Raw genomic sequence first — 20,000 nt, forward strand, 5'->3', positions numbered from 1 at the left:
AACGGGGCGTGGCACTGCGGGGCACTGCGGGGCACTACGGGGCGTCATGAAGGAAGCGGGGCGTGGCGTGGCGGGGCGCGGCGGGGATTATGAAAATGACAATTACACGGTCGGATCGACCCCGGCCTAGTGTAGGGGCGCCTCTTGCACCTGCCCTCCTTTGACGCCCCTCCCCCGGCCCCTCTGCTCCCCTGACACCGTTCCCTATTCCGACGCGCAAAAGGCAGCCTACGCCCGGTCTAGCCCGGCCGCCGCCAGTGCCGCACGGACCGGGCCGAGCGAGTGCATTTTAAAATTCCTCTCCCACCTCTCTTCTTTGTCCTCTCTTCTGAGAGACCTCCCTCCTTCTCCGTCCCACTCGCTCCCTCGGCCGCAGGATGCCCAGCATCGCCGCCACCCTTCCAGCCGGCGACGCGGCGGTCTTCCTCCACAAACGGGAGTGCCGTGCCGGACCGGCCGCACCCAACCACCACATTCCAGCAGCACACACAACACGGCAGTGTGTGTGTGTGCGTGGCGCCTCCTCGCCTGGCTGGACACCACTATCCCCCGCAGCAAGTAGAAAATACCGCGCTGGGTGCCGGACACACCGCACGGGCCGAGGCGAGGCGAGGCGGGTAAAGGGGGCGAGAGCCGGAAGGGACGAACGAAAAATAAAAACAAAAGCCTTTTCCATTATTTCATCCACTTTTGTCACTTTGCGGAAAGGAAAGCACAACAACAACAACAACAACAACAGCAGCAGCGGCACGGCAACGCGTTTGACTCCTGTGCTGACCAGGTCAGATGGTGCTGTTGTTGTTGCTGGCCGTGTTGCTACACGCAGCCACCTAACTTTCCCACCTCCAATCCGGAAACAACAACAACATAGACATGAATGTCCGAACGCCGAAAGCGGGGTGCTTGCGCATGGTCTGTTTGCGCTGCTTGCGCTGCCGCCACGCCCCGCCGCCGATTTCGCACTTGACTTGATCCCTGGCCGGCCGAAGCCCGCCACCGCCGCGCCGCTGATGCGGTCAGCTTTTCCCATGCAATATAGCGACAGGGAGGGGAGGAAGGGTGATATAATTCCCACTCGGCCGGCCGGCGAGGCGACGCGAGGCGAGGGGGGCGGCGTCAAGAGCCGCGCCGTGTGAGGGGGGGGGAGGGGAAGTAGGTCAGCAGGGGCACGGCGGGCACGGCCGGCACGCCGGGAGACGGGCCAGGCCCATGGTCCGACTTGCCAACACTTACATATTGGTGTTGGGCGGCACGGCAGAGCAGTGCGGTCCAGTGTCGAGTCCAGCTGCCCCCCCCCCTTTCCCCCCGTCTAGCCGCCCCTGCTTCCCGTCTGGCCTGGGCCTCGCCGCGCTCGCCGCCGTCCCGCTAATATTAGCAGAGCGAGCCGAGCAAAGGCCGAGCCGTGATTAGCCGTGTTTCTTCCGGAAGACGGCGTATTGATGGAAAAGAGTTCGCCGCCGCCGAGGGAGAGAGAGAGAGAGAGAGAGAGAGAGAGAGAGAGAGAGAGAGAGAGAGAGAGAGAGAGAGAGAGAGAGAGAGAGAGAGAGAGAGAGAGAGAAGGCGAGGCGCAGATTGGCCGCGTAAGAGCAGGCAAGGCAAAGCCAGCCAAAGGTTTGTTATTGCCAAAGTTGCTCGGCCGCCCACGTCCTCAGTCGCAATTCATTGGCAGGCCCACCAATAGGCAGCAGCGGCAAGCCCGGTCCAAAATGTAATGAAAAAGGCACCCATCATCAGCGCATCGACGACATGCCGAAGGGCTTTCCCGAAGCGCGGCGGCCGAAATAAGCGCCTTCGGCTCGGCTTCGGCCGACCCGAAGGCCTTCGGGAATGGCCGCTTGGACCTTTGGCGGCCTTCGGGGCACTTCGGGCCACTTCGGCTCCTTTACGAAGGCCAGGAAACGGCACACTCTCCAGATGGACCGTAAACACAAAGCATGACCCCCCCCCCCCAAGTCCACACACAGACGCCCACGCTCTCTGCCAGTCTCACACAGAGGCGCGCACGCACACAGACACTATCGTCGTATCTTTCTCTCGGTCGGGGCACAAGTTGCTCTGTACATTGCTCACGCACATGGCGCGCCCATAACTCAATCCTAGGCGGGGAAGTGGGAAAAGGGGGGAGGGAGGAGGAAGAGAGGGGGGGGGGTGAAGTGCGATGGAAAGAGGAGGCAGGAGCGGCAGCAGGAGGTCACAGTGAATACTGAAACGTTTTACCGTGCACCTCCGGCCGGGAGGCCAGTGTCCAACGTTATCTTAACGCCTCTACCCCGAACTGCACGGCCATTATAACAATTTCAGCTTTTTCTAAAAGTCGGGCGCAGGGAAAACTGAACACACGCTGACCTTGACCTTCGTTCGTTAGTTTTTTTTTACCCTAACGTTTTTAACCCATTTCCCACTGAAGGATGCGAGAGGGAAAGAGAGAAAAAAAGACGAGGACAAACTGACGTTACAAAGTACTGGGCCGACGGGGAGGTCCATGCAGCTACTTTACTGCCCATCAAGGAAGGCCGCGCCGAGCAGCGCGCTGTGCGTGCGTGTATGTATGTATGCGTGCGTGCGTGTGTGTGTGTGTGTGTTTCCAGAGAGCGCGTGTGCTGCCGCTGTGATGAAACCTTCAGTGAGACTGAAAAGGGCAAGAGGCAAAAGCCGGGCAAAAGCCTGCCCCGGGAGGACAACGCTAAGAGCCAGAGCGCGGCCGGCCGTCCTACGCGATTCAAACCTGCGACACACTCGTCTTTGTGGGACGAATTCACGAACACGTATACAGTCACACACACACACACACACACACACACACACACACGCGCGCGCGCGCGCGCGCGCGAAAGCACACACAGAAACAACAGTCGTTTTGTTTCGCCAGACGGCCGGCGAAACTCGATTCGAACTCGCATAGCGGCCTGCCTGCGTCGCAGCCTGACAAGTGACACTGACGTCCCGGAGAGAAAAATACTCTGCTGCAAAAAAAAGAGAAAAAAAAGTGGCGAAAAAAAAGAGGAAAAAGGCAATAAAAGGCAAGCCGCTCACATGGGCGGCCTTGTCGTCTGGGCGCGCGAAGCCTCGCTCGCTAACACAGTGCTGACGCCGCGCCTGCCACCCCGTCGGCGTTTCGGCCAAAAGCCGTGTTTTGCACCTCGTTTGTCGATCCGAGCGCACTCACTCACAGCACACTCACACACACTCACACCACGCACACTGACACTTTCGTTCTCACACGGACGCGAAGCATGCAGCAAGCGCACGCACACCAAATCCGTTGCTCACCTGGACGCGCCATGACCGAGCTAAATCCTTTCCACCGAAAGGCCCCAACCGCGTGCGAGAGCGACACCTACGTGCCCGCCGTGGGACTGGCAACCATCCAGCGCCAAACGTCCGTTCCTAAGCGACCGGTGCTAGCCGTCCGGTGCCAGCGGTCCGGTGCTGGCCGTCCGGTGCTAGCCGTCCGGTGCTAGCCGTCCGGTGCTAGCCGTCCGGTGCCAGCCGTCCGTTCCTAAGCGTTCGGTACTAGCCGTCTGGCCTTAGCGTGGCCCCGGTGAGCACTGCGACGGCGCCTCTCCGGGGCGCACACGCCACGCGCGGGCCTCCCGGAGCCCCGCAGAGCCTACACGGCCCGGCAGGCCTGGCAGGCCCGGCCTCGGCGTATTGACACCACCGAAGTTGCCAAGGCCGAGCCAAATGGCGGCGTGTGTGCCTGTCCAGCTGGGACGTACTGCCCGTGCCCCGGGCCTAGGCCTAGCCCTGCAGGGGCCCTGCGCTGGAATCGAACCGACCGGAACTCGCGCCGGCCGGCTCCTGTTTGGCCCGGGCTCCGAAATCGATGAACAACAACAACACCACCACCACCAACAAAAAGGAACACGAACGCACGCGCGGGCGGGACGCCCCCGGCTAGGTCACGGGCGCGGCGGCGCGGCGACCCGGCGGGGTCGCGGGGGGCGTCGACGGCGGCCTGCCTGTCCGACTTGGCGGACTTGGCCCTGCTGCCCTGGTGCCTGCAGGCGGCGGCGCGACGCGACGCGGGGGCTGACGGCACTGTTGGGGCTTGCGGAACCACCTCGGGGGCCCGGGTGGGGGGGCAGGGCGGCGTGGAGTACGGCGGGGCGGGGCGGGGCGGGGCGGGGCGGGGGGGGGCGGTGCGCGGCTAGCCTCCCTACCTGCCACCCTGATAAGGCACGAAGGGAGGCGTGTGGTCAGCGGGGTAGTTGTCTGTACAGTACTTCGTGCCTAGGCCGCCACAGCCAGCCACGGCCCACGTGCCGAAGCCGGCCTTCCCGCCACCCACGCCAGGCCCGCCAGGCCCGCCAGGTGAAAGTCCTTGCTTTGAGCTCCGTTCCCTCTTCCTCTCCCTCTTTATCTCTCTCTCTATTTTTTTTTTTGACGAGTCGCGCCGTGGGTGGGAAATGGATGGCCCGCCGAGCAAAGCGTATTAAAAGTAACGAGGCTAGCGTAATCGAGGCGGGCATGTAAATGGGGACGCTCGGCTAGGTCGTGCCGTTTGGGGCGACGCTAGGCGACGCGCCGCGAGGGCTTGGGTGGCGGCCTCGTGGCGGCCTCGTAGTGGCCTCGTGGCGGCCTCGTAGTGGCCTCGTGGCGGCCTCGTAGTGGCCTCGTGGCGGCCTCGGTGGCGGCGGCGCGCAGATGAGGGTGGGAATCGTCAGGGACTTCCGCAAGCCGACGGCTGGCTGGGCGGATATGAACGCACGTACACACACACACCCACACAAACACGCGCGCGCACACACGCACACACACACACTGCCGCGAGGAGGGAAAAAAAATTCAAATCTCGCGCGGGGCGTCGACGGCCGTAGGTTGTTGATTTTCATGTCCAGAGGCGAGGAAAGCTTGATTGCTTGTCGTGCTTAATAAGGCAAGGGGCAAAAGTGGGAGGGGGACACGTAAGACGGTGTTGATTTAGTGCGACACCTCGGCATGATTAGCCCGGCGGCACGAAACACTTAGCACGTTCCGGGCGACACGCCGCGCCGCGCTATCGCCGGCAAAACCAACACCGCCACATTCCAGCCAACTTTGCTTCGCGTCCGCGTCGCACCGGGCCGCGGCGCCACGGGGCTGGCTGGGCGGCACGAGTTTAGGGACGCTTCGAGCTCTACAGTCCTCCAACGGAGGAATTGAACGAATCGAAAGGCAAAATGCTTCAGCGAATACATAAGAAATATTGCACATTGTTACTCGATACTACCACATGCAGTGAACACAAGACTGAGTAACTCCCACCACCACCACCACGACCACCACCGCCACCACAGCCAGCCGCTTCCGTGCGTTTTTCCGGGCGGCGCCCATGCCCCCCCCCCCCCCCCCAGGGCCACGGCCAGGGCCACCTCCATAAAGAGGATCACACGAACGCCATAACGCATAAATCGTTTCAGTCCCGCGGGCCGTGCATCACCGCCACACACGCCGCCACCAAGAACCCCCCCGCGCTAACGAGAGACCGTTTTGCACCTGAGCGCGCGGCCGGGTTGCAGTCGGCCTGGTGAGGCACTCCGAGACGTCGCGAGCACCCCGACGGCTCGCTGCAGGCGCCCCGGCCTGATGCTGCTTCCGGGTGCCGGAATGCCCCTCCACCCCTCCGGTGTTCGCCCGGAAAGAAAGGGAGCGCCTTAAGGCCGCCTGATGGCTCATTCCGGCGTCTAATTAACGGGGGTCACGTGACTGGCACTGTCGCTGTCTCTCTCGCACCTGCAGGGGACGTCCTATGAGTGCGAGAGAGGCAGCGCGACGAAAAAGAGTCTCGGTAGTCTGCAGCCGGTAATTAAGCGGTATCCGAAGGCATAGTTCGCCGACACTCCGGGAGGCCCCACCCGCCCGGCCTGACTCGCTCAAGGGCCGTCGGGGCGTCCGCCGCTTCCGGTGCTTCCGGTACTTCCGGCTCCGGGCTGGAGAGAGGCAGTACCGGAAACGGGGAGGACGGCAAAGAGGCGCAGTAAAAAGTGGTGCAACTTTGCAGCGCGGCGCCGGAAAATGCAGCGGCCTACTTGCCGCGTACTGCATGCAAGAGGAACGTCCAACTTCGGGCGGGGAGGAATGCATACTAAACAGCGCAGGTGTCAACGACACCCGAAAACGGCAAGTGACAGTACAAAACGAATATAGACTAAATTTAAAAGGGCATTGAACCAGCGCGTGAAACACACATGACTCTCACCGCTCGCGGAGATCCCGAAGTAGACTTTCTGTCGCGTTGGCACTCCCTGGCGCTGTTACTGCGGGACAATGTAGGACCTTTTTGACTACTTTGGGCCCGGGCCGGTTTACGAGGCTTTCGCTTCGGAATTTACGGCGTTCTTTTTACAGTGCAGGCGGCAGGTGGAGCCAGTGGCGCCGAGCACGGCGGGGGCGACACAAGGCCTGCGCTGCGAGCGGGGGGCAACATCAACATAAACAACAACACAAACACCAACTCCTCCAAGACCCCCTGCTTCCTATCGGAAAGCCAGGTGCCGAGTCCTTCGCGCAAAGGGGGCCTGCGGAGCTCACTGCCTGGGGCGGCCTGGGGCGGCCTGGGGCGGCCTGGGGCTGCTGCAGCCAGGGCTCCGTAACGTACCGTAACGCGGGTACGTTACAAAATTTGGCTGGTACCGTATCGTTTGATACACGGTTCGTTACGTTTTTGTACCGTGGACCAATTCATCCTCAGTAACGGTTCGGTTACAAACTGTAACGTTACGCTTAAACGTTACCTCAGTAGCGTTACAAATTTTGTCACGATCCGTTACATTTTTGACGCCGCGTTACGTTACAGTACCCGTTCCACCTGTGTACCATAGAGGGATACCGTAAGATGTTCAGTTACCTTTTGGAACGTTACGTATACCGTAACGGGAACTGCTTATGCTTGGGTACGTTACAAACCCCAGCCCCTCGACCGCCCCCCCTCCAAAAAAATTTCACAAAGACACACAAATGTTGAGATTGAATGAGTTGTTGAGTGCGTTTTTTAGCAGTTTGAAGATAGTAGAGATGGTCGGCCAATGACCAACCGAAGGACCACTGCAGCCGCGGTGACTCGGGCCAGACCTGAGATCAGGATGCAACAACATACTGTGTTCCCCCCGCCCTCCCGTCTGGTGGACATGGGGCGTCGCATTGAACGGGACTCCCGCGCCCGCCACAGTAACCCGCCCGGACCTAGTCAAAATGACAAAGAACTTACAAACGCGAGGCAAGCCCCGCGTCATGGCGCGCACGCCATCTAGCGGCTGGCTCGGGGCGGCGGCAATTCACCAAGTTAGCTTCTCGATGGCGCCCGGTACGGAGGGAGTTGGCTGAAAATCGTCTGCACTCGGTCAGAAGGTCTTCGAGCGAAGTCAAGTCTGAGACGGCGCAAAGAGCATAACAAGACGGCTGCTCGACGGTTTTGAGACGACTTTGAGACGGGAGCCAAACAGAAACAGCGTGAGCGGCGGGCGCGTCCGTGTCTTTTTCTCGTCGCAAAGTGGTCTGCGACTTTATTTATTCGAAATAAAGACGAGAAGCAGACATGCGGTTGAGAAGTTGAGACGGCAATGGGTCCACAGCGAGGAAAACGACGCGGCGGACGAAAACAAACCGCTCGAGAATCGATCCCCAGACCTTTCGCCTGAGATACCGGTGCTCGAAGCCGCAGGGCCAGAGCGACGTCTGAGAGAGGTGTGGTCTAGTAGAGTGTCATTCTGCCGGCGCGCTCCGAACTCAGCCCTGCTGCGGCCAGCTGGCTGAACGGGCCAGAGTCCAGAGTCCAGCGGGCGGGCCCGTCGCCGCCGTCGCAAATCCGTCGCGAACAGCAGACGAGGTGCGGCGTTGCGATGTCGCCCTCATGGGAGACGGCAACACTGCTGGCCGAGCCAAATATCTTCTCCACTGTCGTAACAAAATAGCGTGAGCTTTTCTCTCCACCGAGGAAATGTTGTAGCTACTTCGGTAGCGGCTCGCGCCCAGATTCGTCTGGTTCGTGGTTCGGGCCCGTGGCGGGGTAAGATTTTGACCACGTCACTATGGTGGAAGGGGAAATTTATGGGAGAAGTGGGCAAGGGTAACAGTGGCGAGGATGGGGGATCGGAGGTGCAACAGTCTCATTTTCACAATTTTGGGCATTGCTGGAGTAACGTTACATTTCCGTTCCAAACGTGACCGTTCAATGAGTTCCAGCTGGAACGGTTCCGCGTAACGTACCGCAGGGTTAAACCAATCGTTGATAACGTTACTTCTGGGAGATAAGGGTATTGTACCGGTACCACGGCGTCCCGAGAGCTTTGATACTTTTCCCGTAACGTTACAGAACTACCTTTTTCACCGGGTACGTTATGCGTAACGTAACGATGGTTGCTTTGGAACTTGGTCTAAAACTTGTAACGTACCGGGTAACTGATGAAAAGTAACGACAGTTTTGTGACGTTACGGTGCCCTGGCTGCAGCGACAAAAGAAGGAGGAGGCGAAGTAAGCCGAGCCACGCCGCCCGATAACGAATCTCGAGCCATCGACGGCGAGGTGCTTGACGACGGCGGCGGCCTTGGGTCCCACCAGTGTGGGCCGCCACCCCCGCCGAGGACAACGTGCTCACGCACGTTCCTATATGGCCGGCCGTAGACTTGCAAAAGAAAATGAATGGTGCGATTATGTAAAATAGGGCCCGCCCTCCGTCTCTGTGTCTCCCCAACCCTCGCGCTCCGGGCCCCGCCAGTGTAGCCAAGGACACGCGTGGATCCGCGCACGCAAGGCCGGGAAGTCGGGAACTTTGGCACGCCCCAAAAGTGTGACCGAGACAAGACAAGGTCTGCCCTGCAGGGGCGGAATTGGCTCGCCTCGCTTGTTAGAACGAATCTGTGCCGCATGGCGGGGTCCTTAATACAGCGGCGGGGCTCTGCCGGCCCGGCTGACTCTGTGTCTGACTGGCTGACCCAGAAAAGTCAGTATTATTGCCGTCGTTTGGACCGCGCGACCCGTGTCAGGCTGTCAGGCTGTCAGGGTGCCGGGGTGCCAGTCGGGGTGTCGCGTGGTGTGGCGGCCGGTGACACGGGTCCACCGGCCTGCCGGCCACCGTGGCAAACACTGCGTCCCGTCCCGCTCGTCCCGACCGTCCTCGTTAGGCCCACCCTTTATTGACCATCAAAGGGACCTTCGGGTGGAGCGGGAGCGGGCCATGATTCCCTCCTCGATCGTAGCCGTGACGCAGCTAGCGCGGCTACAGCAGCGCAGAGTTACTGGCGGGCCATGCAGCAATGCAGGGCCGCGCTGAGCGGGCAGCACGTCCCGGGGATGGCGGAGAAGGCCCGCAAGCCGGCAGGGAGGAAGGCCTCCGCGTTCGCCTTGTGAATAATTCCCTGCGGGCCGCTTCCGAGCGGTGCGCCTACGCCCCGCGGGTCGCTCCACGAGTGCGAGAGAGACAGAGCGGCGAGAGGCTCGTTCGGAATCAGCCCGCTGCCCCTCCGTTCGGAGATAACTCAAAGCGTGTCCGACTAAACAGGGCATCATTAGCCAGCCAGCGCCGGGGCGGGCCGGGTAAGGAGCGCCAGTGCCCCCCGAGGGGTCCCGAGGGGCCCCAAGGGGTCCGAGATCACGACGGCGAGGACGACATGCAGGAGTCCGCTGCAGAGGTCGGCGCAGGACAGTCAGATGCAGTTCCGCGCCATGTGTTGCTCCCCCTTATGCAGATGCCACCACCTCACCCACACACCCCCACGGAACACACATGCACACAAACACACACACAAATAGACACACGCGCGCGCACGGCGAGCTAGTTGGGGAGTTTGCCCAGGAAGTTAAAGCGCGGCGGGGGCGCGGTCCTCATTTTTAGCAGGCCGCCCGCCCCGTCTGCCTGCCCTGGCTGGCGGCTGGGTCACAAACTTCTAACGGGCGTAAGTACGCGGGCGGGTCGAGAACAGACGAGCCACCGCGCCGGCGCTACACCCAAAACAGTCGCATCTTGAACAAAGATAATGTACTTTCGAAATAAGTGACCACTTAAAACGTTGAAGTCAGCATTTCGAGTTCAAGGGACGACTTTTTTCGGGATGTAGGTCACGGGAGAGAAGACCGGGATGAAGGTCAAAAGGTGACGAGGAAGAGGTGGCTTGGGATCGAAATTGAGTGGGCCAGGCCGGGAGCACGTCGAGGCCAACCTAGAGGCCAACCTAGAGGCCAACCAGGCCGCCAGCGTGCCGCGTTCCACCGATCCGTTCCACCTTGGCGGCGGGGCGGCGGGGCGGCCCCGACTCCCTGACGGGGTGCATGTGCCGGAAGCACTCCGGGGCTGCCTACCACGCCGACGTACTCCGTGAGGCGCTCGCGGCGAGGTGCAGCAGGCCTTCGAAAAAGTGCTTTCGCCGCTCTGTCTCTCTCGCAGGTCTGGAGCGTCCCGTGCGAGAGAGACAAAGCCGAGTTCGGAACCAGACTTGAGGGCGATGCGCGGCTGCCTTTCGTGACGGATCGAAAGGCCGAATCGAAAGGCGAAAGGCGAAGGCACGACGGGCGCTTCATATTCTCTCGGTTGCCGCAAACGCCGTTCCTGGGCCTGGGCCTGGGCCTGGGCCGCCTTGGCTTGGCCCGCCTGGCCCGGACGGCCGCGTGTGGCGTCGGCTTTTGACTGACGGGATGATGGCTGTTCCGTGTCCACCGGCAGTTGAGCCCCGGCGGCCCTCACACACACGGTGTCTATCGGAGGGGCCGCGCCAAGCGTCTCTCCGCCGTCTGGTCTCTTTCTTTCTGCCTCATACACAGGCAGACAGACAGACACACTCACACAGAGCAGAGAGCGCAGCAGCGCCGCGGCGGAACGATTCATGCAAATAATAAAAATATACGGCCGTATCCGTGCGGCCCGCGGGGCGGGTCTGGCTGGGCGGGTCTGGGCGGGTCGCGCCGCGCCACGCCGTCCCGACAAAAGCGGAGCGATCGAGTCGGAGCCAAAGCAGCACACTGATTCCGAGAGTCGTTTTCGTCGCGATGTCTCTCTTTCACTCACGGGGGCGTCCAGTGGAGGTGCGAGGGAGCACAGACAGAGTCGAAAACGACTCTCAGTCTGCAGGGCGCTCCACTTTTAAAACTATCCGTGGGGACGCACTTGGCGCTGCGCCGCTCCGCCGTCCGGCGGCAGGACGTCTAGCTCGAGCAGGACGGTAACGACCGCACGTCGAGCGAGGCGGGGCGGGGGACGGCCAGGTAAGCGCGCGCGAGGGCCAACTTAAATTGAACGACTCGAGACACGCCGCGCCCTGGGCCGTGCTCTCCGTTTAAAATGCTAAGGAGCGCGTTCTTTGGAAGGCGCCACCGCCGCCGCTCCACTTCCGGTCGGCTGGGCCGGAGGGGCCCGCCCCGCCCCGCCGCTCCACTAGGCTTTGACGCGGGCCTATCGGGCCACACCCGAAGCAGCTCATTAGTTACTCGATGGGACTAACTGCCCCTCGTTCACAGTCGACTTCCCGGACTAAATCGGTCCTTCAAGTTTCCAGTGCGCGACGACGTGTTCGCGCTCCGCCATCAACGCGCGCCATCGGCGTGCTCGACGACATGCAGGGCCTCAATTCGGACGGGCGTCGTCGGCGTCCTCGTCGTGCTCCGGCGGCCCAGCGCCGCAGCCTTGGTATTGGGATCAGTACGGGCAACATTAAATCATATCCAGTGAGTGCGCCCTGCTCCGGCGCTCCGGCGCGCTGAGAGCTTTGCCAGGGCCCCGCCGCGCGGCGCCACCGCCCGGCCCGAGCTGGCAGCCACTGGCGGCCACTGGCAGCCACTGGCACCACGCGTAGGTACCGCCCCTCCACCGCCCCTCCACGGCCCACGCCCTGGATGCGGGCCAGAACGGCCGGGACGGCCGGGACGGCCGGCACGGCCACGAAGAATGGGACGAAAGGAGTTAGGGCCCCGGACTTATTTTCAAAGAGTGTTTCCAGAATATTTTGGCGGCAGGACGACAGGTCGTCTCCCATTTCGCGTCCCCATTTGCATAGCACCTTCATTAGCATGGCCGACACCGGACAGCCCCGCCCGGCCCGCGGGGTGTCGTCCAATCTCAGGTGGGAGAATCGGGGAGGAAGCGGCAACGGGCGAGGCTGTCCTGGCCTGGCCTGTCCCTGCCGGGCCGTCTAGTTGGAGAGACAAACACGGCGACCTTGGCCGCAGACTCCGCCACACGTTAACAGGCGGCTCGACAGCAGTACAGCAGTACGGCCCGCGCTTTGAATATTCAACAAAGGCAATTGTTTTCACCCGGAGCCGCAAGCAGCGCGAGCAGCCAGCCCGGCAGCCAGCCCAGCAGCCAGCCCGGCAGCCAGCCCGGCAGCCAGCCCGGCAGCCAGCCCGGCCCCAGAAGGGACACGCGCCACTCTGCCGAGCAGACGACTTGCTCGCAAACGCCGTGCGGCGCGCGCCGAGTTTCCCCCTTGACGTACTTGACGTGGTTCCGTGCCAGCCGGCGGAAGCGAGTGGGGGCGCGCATGGAACGGCAGACCCGTGCGCACCTGCCCCACGCCCCGCCACCTTCAGTTTTCATTTCCCATTTCGCGACGCAACTGGGAGCCCCACTTAGCGGCGGCACGGCATAACTGGGTACTGCACCGGGTACTGCACCTGCACCGGGAACTGTACCGGGTACTGTACCGGGTACTGCTGGAGGCAGGAGGCTCCCCCGCCCACGCCACGCACGAACAATAGCGGTGTCCCATGACTGCGCGTGCCGCCGCGTGCGGCTTGAGCCTACCGAGCCGAGCCAAGCCCCGATGGGCCGCTTCATATCCGGCTGCGGTAAAGCCCGCCGTGCCCGGCCCTGCCCCACTTCGACGGCCCCATACATCTTTAGAAACTACCCCCGCCCCCCGGGCCCCTCACCCGTTCCGCCAATTCTTGCAGACCTCATCTGGCTGCCGCGCTGCGGCCGCCGCGGCGCACCTCGCCGCAAAGTTCGACCTCTCCAAGTACCTCTCGCTTCCTTTTTTTTTGCTCCCACGCCAAGTCCCAAGCCCCCGCGAAGCCGGGCGGGAAGCCCGCGCGAAGCCCCGGCGCTTTCTTGCACTTGCCCCCATTTATTAATCCCGGTGGAGCCCGGCGGAGCCACCATGGCCGCCACCAAGCGCTGCGAGAGCCAAGCGCGACGCCAAGCGCGGCCCGAGTCACTTGGCAATCAGGTTCTTCGGTGACTTTGGAACAAGCCGGGAGTGCAGACGTAATGGAGTCACCCGGCCTACCTCGTCGTCTTCCTCCCTAGTCCCTCCCCTCCCCTCCCCCCCCTCCCCTCCGCGCTCGCCTCGCACTTCCTCCAGAAAACTCGGCACCGCAGTGTTGCCGCCGTCGCCGCTCCCCCGACGGCCATGCACCACGCGCAGCGGAAATAAGGCCGCACGGCGACTCGCCACACTGCGAGAAAAGGCTCACTTGACTCGAAAAAAAAAAGACAGTCCGAATTTTCTGAACGCAACAGCGGCGCAAACCACAGGGTATGATAGGAAATTAAATTTAAAAATGAAGATGCCTTCGGTAAAGAGGTCCCAACGCTCGCCGTTTAGGTAGGCATCTTTCCTGGCGTTGCGTGAACGGCTCAGCGCCTTGTTAGCAGTGTGGTGGGGGCGGGGTGAGGCCCGGTGACAGTGAAGCTGCCTAGCGCCAGCTGCCTGGCTGAGGCCGCCGAGGCCCTCCTCCGTGACGGCTGTGTTTGCGGGGAGCACACAGTGGAGCAGAAGACCGGAGGAGGCGGCCAAAATTCTAGACGCGTTTTGAGCTCCAGAGTCGCTAAATGGGACTCGAACAGAGCGAATGGATTGCTCTCCGAACGGGGAATCCATTGGTGGGGGTCACACGTTCGGTTCGAGTGCTGTTTAGCGAATCTGGAGCTCAAAACCCGTCAAGAGTTTTGGCCGCCTCCACGGGTCTTCTGGCCCACTGTGGAGCAGAGCCCGGCAGTGGGCTGCTGCATGCCGTTTGAGCCTGGGACAAATAAAGCGCACTGGTCGGGCTTCCCCGGCACGGCCGCCACCACGGTCGCCAGGGCCCCCGCACGTCGCGGAGCCCCCCACCCCCGCGCCCCCCGTGGGGCTGACTGTCGTGTCGCCGTGCTGCCGTGTCATCGGGTTGGTCGACGTGTCCGCCGTCGTTACTTCGTTACTTGGCGACACGTTCGCGGAAAACACACGGGAAACAAGAAAGTTTGGCGGAACTTTGTGTGGTCAGTCGTAAATTACGCCAAGTGCATAACGATTTGACCTTTCCCAAACACGTTGCGCGAAGCTACACTCACCTTCCAAATCTCGCTCGGGGATTTCCAGAGGCTTCGTATTTTTTCAAAAAGATCTACAAATGTCAAGTCTATTGCACTCACCGGCCGGAAACTCATTCAATATAAAGACCCCAAAGATTCCGGAATTTTTCAAAAATCATAGTTTTTTTTGTTTGTTTTTATAGCACACCAAGGTCTCCGAGAACCTCCACGATTTTTTTTTTCGAAACAGTACACGATGACTGCCCCCACTCTCCGGGTCCACTCCGAGGACGGCCCGCTTTCCGAGGCTGATTTCCGGCCGGCGTTCCCGCTCCGTTTGTCGCCGACACCAGATAGATCCGTTTCCGGGACAGGCCGACGGCCGGGCCACTGGCCGTCTCGTCCGCCCGATTGGCAGCAGGACCGAACCCGACGCCCGCCCCGCCCCGCCCCGCCCCGCCCCGCCCGCTGCCAGACACGGCCTTGCAACATTTATGAACCAATCTTGAGGTTTCTCCTTCCACTCAATTATTTATCGCCGCGTCATGGCCGGGCTGCAAACTGGCCCGCCAGGTAGAGAGAGAGAGAGAGAGAGAGAGAGAGAGAGAGAGAGAGAGAGAGAGAGAGAGAGAGAGAGAGAGAGAGAGAGAGAGAAGGGGGAGAGGAAGAGTGAGAGACTGGCGTGCTGGTCTGGCTGGGCGCGGCGTTGGAGAGCGCCTGCGGCCAAGCGGATAGGCAACGGCAACGCACGCCGGGCGGCACCTTGCCTACCTCGCAGGCGCTCTGTCTCTGCCTCGCCGCGCACGGCACAGCCACACTCACCGTAACACTGACACACTGTCTCTCTCCCTCTCTCAGAGTCACTCACTCACTCACACTCACACGCACACGCACACACACGGCGCTGGTCCCAATGCTCGCCAAGCACGTCATGAATGTTAATGTCAGCGCGTCGGGTGGCGTGGCGGCGCGGCGGCGCGGCGGTCCCGGCTGGCTGCTGCAGCACTGCAACCCGCGGCCCTCGCGCGTCAAGCCGACAAAGTAGCGCAAGCTCGCAGACGACACACAGCAGTCGGATTCCGGGAGTCGCTTTCGTCGCGCTCTCTCTCTCGCTTGGACGCGTTGGGGAACGCCCCATGAGTGCGAGAGAGACAGCGACGAAAACGACTCCCGGAAACAGACTGCAGTGGCACAGTGCGCGAGAGGACGGGACAAACCGACGGGCTCTCCTTCATCCCGGCGAGGCGCACCGAGGCAGCAGCAGCAGCCAGTGTCTGTCTGACTGGGGAGGGGGCGGGGGAACTGCGGCCTCTTGCACTTCGGTTTGATTAGGGAAAGGATGGCAATTACTTTGCCGTGTCTGTCGCTGCCGCGCCCTATCGGGAGTTTGTTCTCGCTGCAGCAGGAAGAGAGAACGATAGAGAGAGACAGAGACAGGGAGAGGGCGCCGACAGCGCCCTGGAAACCATTCAATATTGGCTCCGAGAGAGAAAAGGAGGGAAAAAAGAGGAGGACGACGAGGAGGAGAGATGTTTTGTTGTCCAGCTGCCGCGCTGCCGCCGCCGTCTTTTGTCCGACCGGACGGCCATCGCATCGCGCGCATAAAAAAGTCATCAGCGGGAAGGACAAGGTGGCAGGCAACAAGTCCACTACGTATTCATGCGGTCATTTGGCGTGTCGGGCTGACGGCGGCGGTGCGTGGCGTGGCGTGGCGGCGGCGTCGCCTGTCACTCGACGGCGACCTTGAGCACACAAGGCCTCGGACAACCGGCGGGGCGGCGCGCGGGCCGCGGACGACCGCGTCCGACCGGGTCACGGACGGCGGCGACCCTCGTCAGGTGGGCCACGCCATGGCGAGCGACGCTGTGACTGGCGGCCCTCATTTAAGATTTTGTCGGTGTGTGTGTGTGTGTGTGTGTGTGTGTGTGTGTGTGTGTGTGTGTGTGTAGGTGTGAGTGTGTTTGTAGGAGTGTGTGTGTCGGTAATTGGGTTACGGCCTTAAAAGTTTCGTGTGTCGGCCTTTGGTGAGGGATGAAGAGAGGGAGAGAGAGAAAAGGCTTTGGGAGCCACCGTCCGTCGGTTCCGTCCGTGCCTTCGTGTGACAGCTGTCAGACAGCGGTGTGGGTCTACGGTTCGCCACTGCCACCCGACTGTGGGGTTGCCAGCAGTCCAGACACGTCGTGCACTGTGCGGGTTGCCTAACGGTGCTCGAGGGGTCCAGCACGTTAGTCCACTGCGAGTACATCGCTGACTTCCTGGTTGGACTTTCATTCCCAAATTCGCATCCTCTGTCTTTCCCAGGCTTTCTGATCAGCCTGGTGGTAGTTCACGACTCGGCCGCGGCGACGCGACGCGACGGCCGGGCGGCGGCGCCACCCCGCACTCAGCGCGGCGTCTCCGCGGCCCGCCCCCGGCCCGCCCCGGCCCGCCCCGCGCACGTGGCGGACATACCCCGCGCGGAGTATCGCCGCGGCGGGCCGCTCCACGCCGCTCCGCGCGCCCTCTGCCGGCGACACTCCGCGTCCCGCGCTGTTCGCCGGGGCGCCGCAGGGGGGCGCGAGCGTCCACGACCGGCGCCGGCGCCCAGGGCCGTGTTTACGCCGTCCGCGTGGTCCGAGTCCGCCGCGCGCCGCTCTCGCTTCGCCTCCGACCCCAAGGATCCGGATGCCGCAACAACGCACCGTCACTCCACCCGAAAACGAGGACGGCAACCGATAACGACAGCGAAAGACAAAGGCGCAGTCTGACGGAGTGTCAAAACGCGAGCCCCCCGGGCCACGGCCTTTGTGGCCCCGTCGGCGTCCTGGTCGTCGCCCTGGTCGGCTTGGTCGTCGCCGCGGATGACTCAAGTCGACCATAAAAGCCGCAGCGCGATAAAAGTGTTTAATTATCCATTGGCGGCGCGGGCGAGGCGGGCGAGGCAGGCGGCGCCTTTGGCATCACTGGCGCTGTCACCGCACGCGCGCCGCACCGACCGCCAACTCGCGGCGCGGCGATGCCTGCCCTATCGCCCCGATACAAGAGCGATAATGACGGAGCACCCCCCCCCCCTGAACCCCGGCGGCAGCGCGGGACGCCCCTCGCGTGCGAGAGAGACAGAGTGACGACCCGGCTCCGCCTGCTGGTCCCAGCGACCCGCCGCCCGGGGCGCACCTTTGCATGTCTCCGCCGTCGGCCCGTCAAACACCATTCAGCGCGCCTAACCATCCATGAATCCATCTAGCGCTGGTGGCGAAGGCCGTGGGGTTGCCATGCCGGGTCGGCGCCGACACCACTGCCAACAGCGCCGCGCCAGGCCACTGCATAAATTATCAAACTCTGATCAAAATTCACGACGGAGTATGATGGGCCGGAGTGTGGCTGCCTGCCTGCCATTCAAGCGCGCGTGGCGAACACAATCACGGTGCAAAGCAAGCGGCGCTAGTGCTGCCGACGCCCCACGTACCAGCAAACACGGCATGAAGCACGTGTTTCGGCATCTTTAGAGTGCAATATCATTGTGCTTGGAATTATTTCCAGTCACCATTTCTGGTAGGTCAGCTGAGAGGTGGGGTGGTCGAACTGACACACTCATTCTCTTTCGCTACCGGGGTACGTCGCCGGGCCGACGGACTGCATTTCGAAGGAACAGCACAGCCCTAGCAGCGCCGGACAGAACATGGCCGGAGTGATTTAGATTCCTCTCATTTAATCACGGCCCCTCGCCAAGTTTAGACCGCAGCGGGCCGAAAACGAAACGAGGAAACCGCGGAGCGTCGCCGCAGCACTTCCCCGCAGACCGATTCCGAGAGTCACTGTCTCTCTCGCACTCCCGGGGGCCGTGCCGTGTGGGTGCGAGAGAGACAGAGCGGCTCTCGGACTCAGCCTGCGGCGCTGGCACACTGGCTAACCCCGCCCTGCTTGCGCTGCGTCCCGCGTCCACCGCCAAGTTTCGGCAGGCCCGCCATCAATTGATTGAACCCCGTCGGCGTGCTCCCCGACGTCCCCGTCATCCCCGTCCGCGTCGGCCTGCTGGCGGCACCAAAGGGACGCCGACTGATTCCGAGAGTCGTTTTCGTCGCTCTGTCTCCCTCGCACCCGCACGGAACGCCCAATGAGCGCGAGAGAGACAGAGCGACGAAAACCACCCTCGGAATCAGTCTACTGTCGCGAGCAGGCCGCGGCCGCTAACATTTTATTTCCTATTTTTTTCATGCGCCTTTGTTGTTTTTTCTGATTTACAGTCCAGCTTGCCGTTAAAGCCGCTCCAAACCCCTCTCTGCCGCGCTGCCGCGCCCCGGCCGCGATTTCGGTCCCATTGTGGCGCGGGGTTATGTTTTATCGCAGAGCCGCGGAGCCCCGGTCACCGGACGGTGGCGGCCCGGGGGGAGGGGGGGAGCCGCTCGCGGGGTCTAGTTCATTCATTCCCGTCACGTCATTTCATCATTTTACTCTCTTTTCGCGTCCTTCCCTCTGCATCGATGTATCGAAGTGGCGGCGGTGGCCATGGCCGCCATAGCCGCCCGGGATTCGGTTGCTATCTCAAACATTTCATTTACGCGCCAACGCCTTCATTAGGCCAAACAATCTGTCTCCGCCCTCTCTCTGTCTCTGTTCTTCTCTGGCATCTCCCTGGCTTCTCTGGCTTTCCAACGAGATGCCGCACTCCACGGCTCAGCCCGACATGCGCGCCAAACTTGACGGCGTCGCCATGGCTTCGCTGGGCCGAGCGAACCGAGGAACCGGCGGAACCAAAGGGAACCCAGGACCCGAGCGGATCCGAGGCGAACGGAACGGAGGACGGAGTGGCGGGCTGACTGAGTAACTCAACTTCACCCTTGTCGCGAGGCGACGTCCCCAAGTTGGCTCGGTCCATTGGCGGGATGCGACCCGACTTCTCGGGAAATGCACACAGCAGCTGCACGCGCCGCTATGAGAATAGACAATGGAGTAGTGACGTTTCAGTGATTCTGAATTCGGGAAAGACGCGGAAGTGACGTTGGAGAGACGCTGAAGTGACGAGAGACGTGGAAGTGACGAGGAAGTGACGCGGAAGTGACATGGGAGTGACGTGGGAGTGACGCAGAAGTGACGTGGGAGTGACGCGGAAGTGACTCGGAAGTGACGCGGGAGTGACGCGGAAGTGACGCGGAAGTGACGCGGAAGTGACGCGGAAGTGACTCGGAAGTGACGCGGGAGTGACGCCTGCAGTGCCTCCGCTCGCCGGTTCAATTGGCCTCGTTACCCCTGCCCCCCGACGCGCGCTGACGCGGCAAAAGTAGAGCGAACCGAGAACCGAGCACCGCGCCAGGTAGCGCGGCGCGCAGCGCGGAGAGTCGCTGGGGAAACAAGTCGATCTTCCTCATCAAAGGGCCGCACCGCGCCACGCCGCCACGCATCCAGACACCGACCGACGCGAATAAAAATGAATAAATTAATAGCAACTTTATTTTGCCCCTCCTCGCGCAGCAGCAGCAGCAGGTTGTAACACTTTACTACCCCGCATTACACTCGGGACATAAAGCTCTGCCCGGGCGGGCGACACGGCGGAGCTCGGCGGACTTGTTAATATGTATTGGATGCAGGGGCCTGTCACTAATGGGGAAGAGGGGGCGGGGTGCAGGTAGAAACAGCGGGGGGGGGGCCGCGCCGAAGGGGGTGAAGCGGCCGAAGAAGTGGTTGAGACTTGATCACCGAGCCGCACGCATGCCGAGCGGCAATATAACACCGAGCCGTGCCGCGCCGTGCCGCGCCGCATCGGGGCTCCATATTCGGCCCGTCATTACGAGCCACGCCCCCGCGCCTCCGCGGGGGGCG

General features: G+C 62.1%; 1 protein-coding gene across 5 annotated transcripts in view; it reads right to left on the minus strand.

The window, feature by feature from the left end:
• Positions 1–20,000, minus strand: part of LOC117642838 (solute carrier family 12 member 5) — a 114,190-nt gene that overhangs the window by 67,704 nt on the left and 26,486 nt on the right. The window contains exon 1 of one of the 5 annotated variants that reach the window (XM_034381428.1): positions 3,271–3,298. The exons of the other annotated variants lie outside the window; for them this stretch is intronic. Within the exon in view, the coding sequence (XP_034237319.1) occupies positions 3,271–3,283 (13 nt within the window). The 5' untranslated portion in view covers positions 3,284–3,298. Of the gene's footprint in view, positions 1–3,270; positions 3,299–20,000 lie in introns of those variants that run through there. 5 annotated transcript variants of the gene reach the window in all.

This window comes from Thrips palmi, unplaced genomic scaffold (genome assembly GCF_012932325.1).
Source record: "Thrips palmi isolate BJ-2018 unplaced genomic scaffold, TpBJ-2018v1 HiC_scaffold_16, whole genome shotgun sequence".
Lineage (NCBI taxonomy): Eukaryota > Metazoa > Arthropoda > Insecta > Thysanoptera > Thripidae > Thrips > Thrips palmi.